This window comes from Lactuca sativa, chromosome 2, assembly GCF_002870075.4.
Source record: "Lactuca sativa cultivar Salinas chromosome 2, Lsat_Salinas_v11, whole genome shotgun sequence".
Taxonomy (NCBI): domain Eukaryota; kingdom Viridiplantae; phylum Streptophyta; class Magnoliopsida; order Asterales; family Asteraceae; genus Lactuca; species Lactuca sativa.
In genome coordinates, this window is record NC_056624.2 from 143,738,289 (window position 1) to 143,740,078 (window position 1,790).

Here is a 1,790-nt window from a genome sequence, read left to right on the forward strand (position 1 = left end):
ACATAAGAGATAATTAACAGAAGAATAGTTAAAAAAGAATATACAACTTTTTCATAGACTCTTTATGTATCCTTTTCAGAAGAATCATAAAAGCAGAAAATCTTTTAAGTAGAATCACCAATGAGAGATCTTTTGAAATAAATACTCATTAATCAATTTCCTTTCTTCGAGATATATGTCCTTCAGTTCTGGCTATAAAAGAAAACACAAGTAAGAATAAACACATTAATATACAATACAACTCACTACAAACCAAGAATGATGAAGCCATTTATCGTTGAGATGTTGTAGATGCATTACAAGCTTCATGTTCATCAATAGCAAGAGAGGAGCAGAAACCAGTCTTTGTAACCTATGAGTTAACTTACTCAAATCCATATATCCATCGTGTTGACAAGATTAACACGAGAGCATTCGAGGTTTTCTCAGATTATGAGTCAGTAGATGAAAGTAAGACTCATTGTATTGATGGTTGCATCTTGAATCCATAAAAATGAGTAGAGGAGAGAAGGAGTATTGTCAAAAAGAAGAAGAATTGATGTCGATATTCTTCTCAACAACTAGAGAATTCAGAACATTTTGGATGACTCCAACACTTTCTAGCTCTGGAAGGAATAGGTGAGGATAAATCGTAGATAGGCATGAAAGATAGACAATAAAGAGAAAAGAGAATACTTGTATACATTAGAAGCAAAGCTTAAGCAAACTATGTAAATTTCTTTAAAGAAAAACATAATAAAAGCAACACTTGTTTTTGTGTGTGTTTGTGTGTTTGTTTTTTTAAAGCAAAGCAAATAGAAGCAAAGTTATTTAAAATGAGTTAGAAAATGATGAAGTTATTGAAAGCATACAAAGATCTGTGATCAATTTGTTTAGAGTCTTATCATCCAATGCCTTAGTGAAAATGTCAGCCAATTGATTAGTGGATGTGATGTAGAACAACTCCAATTTTCCTTTTTGAACAATGTCCCTGATGAAGTGATGAGGGATATCGATGTTCATGGTTTTGGAATGCTGCACTGGATTCTGTATCATCTGAATGGTGTTGATGTTGTCACATCAGATAGGAGTCTTTGAGAAGTTTAGACCATAATTTAAGAGTTGATTATGAATCCATAGAATCTGATCACAACACCTTCCAACACTACATATCCAACTTCAGCGGTAGAGCAAGCCACTAATGTCTGCTTCTTGCTGGACCAGCTCACCAATCTATTTCCAAGCATTTGAGCCCCTCCTGATCTGCTTTTACAATCAATGCCACATCCACCATGATCAGAGTCAGTGTATCCCACCATCTTGAACTCATAATCACGAGGATACCATAACCCAAGATTGGGTGTATGATTTAAGTAATGAAAAATCATTTTTACAGCAAGAAGATAAGACTCCTTGGTACTGGCTTGATAACGTGCACAAAAAATGGTAGCAAACATAATATTAGGACGACTGGCAGTAAGATAGAGCAATGAACCTATCATTCCTCGGTACAGGGTTTCATTTACATCAACACTAGTTGGATCAAAGACAATAGAAGTTGATGAGGACATTGTATCCTTTTCTGGCTTGCTATTAGATATAATAAACTTCTTCAGCGTGTATGCAATGTATTTAGCTTATCAAAAAAATTTCCATCAGTTAGTTGTTGAACCTGCAAACCTAAAAAGAAAGTTAGTTCACTCATCATGCTTATCTCAAACTTCTTATCCATGATCTTGAATTTAGAACTTAGTTTCTCATCAGTGGATCCGAAAATGATATCATCGACATACACTTAAGCAAGAATGATG

The 1,790-nt window shown here is 34.3% G+C and overlaps 1 protein-coding gene across 1 annotated transcript; it reads right to left on the reverse strand.

Annotated features, from left to right (window-relative positions):
* Positions 1-1,094: 1,094 nt before the first annotated feature.
* Positions 1,095-1,550, reverse strand: LOC111887809 (uncharacterized mitochondrial protein AtMg00810-like). The gene has a single exon (XM_023883955.1). The coding sequence runs from the start codon at positions 1,548-1,550 to the stop codon at positions 1,095-1,097; it is 456 nt and encodes a 151-aa protein (XP_023739723.1).
* Positions 1,551-1,790: the final 240 nt, after the last annotated feature.

Bases quoted from the DNA above. Each gene is read 5' to 3' on its own strand.
- LOC111887809 (XM_023883955.1), bottom strand. From the start codon at position 1,550: ATGTCCTCATCAACTTCTATTGTCTTTGATCCAACTAGTGTTGATGTA.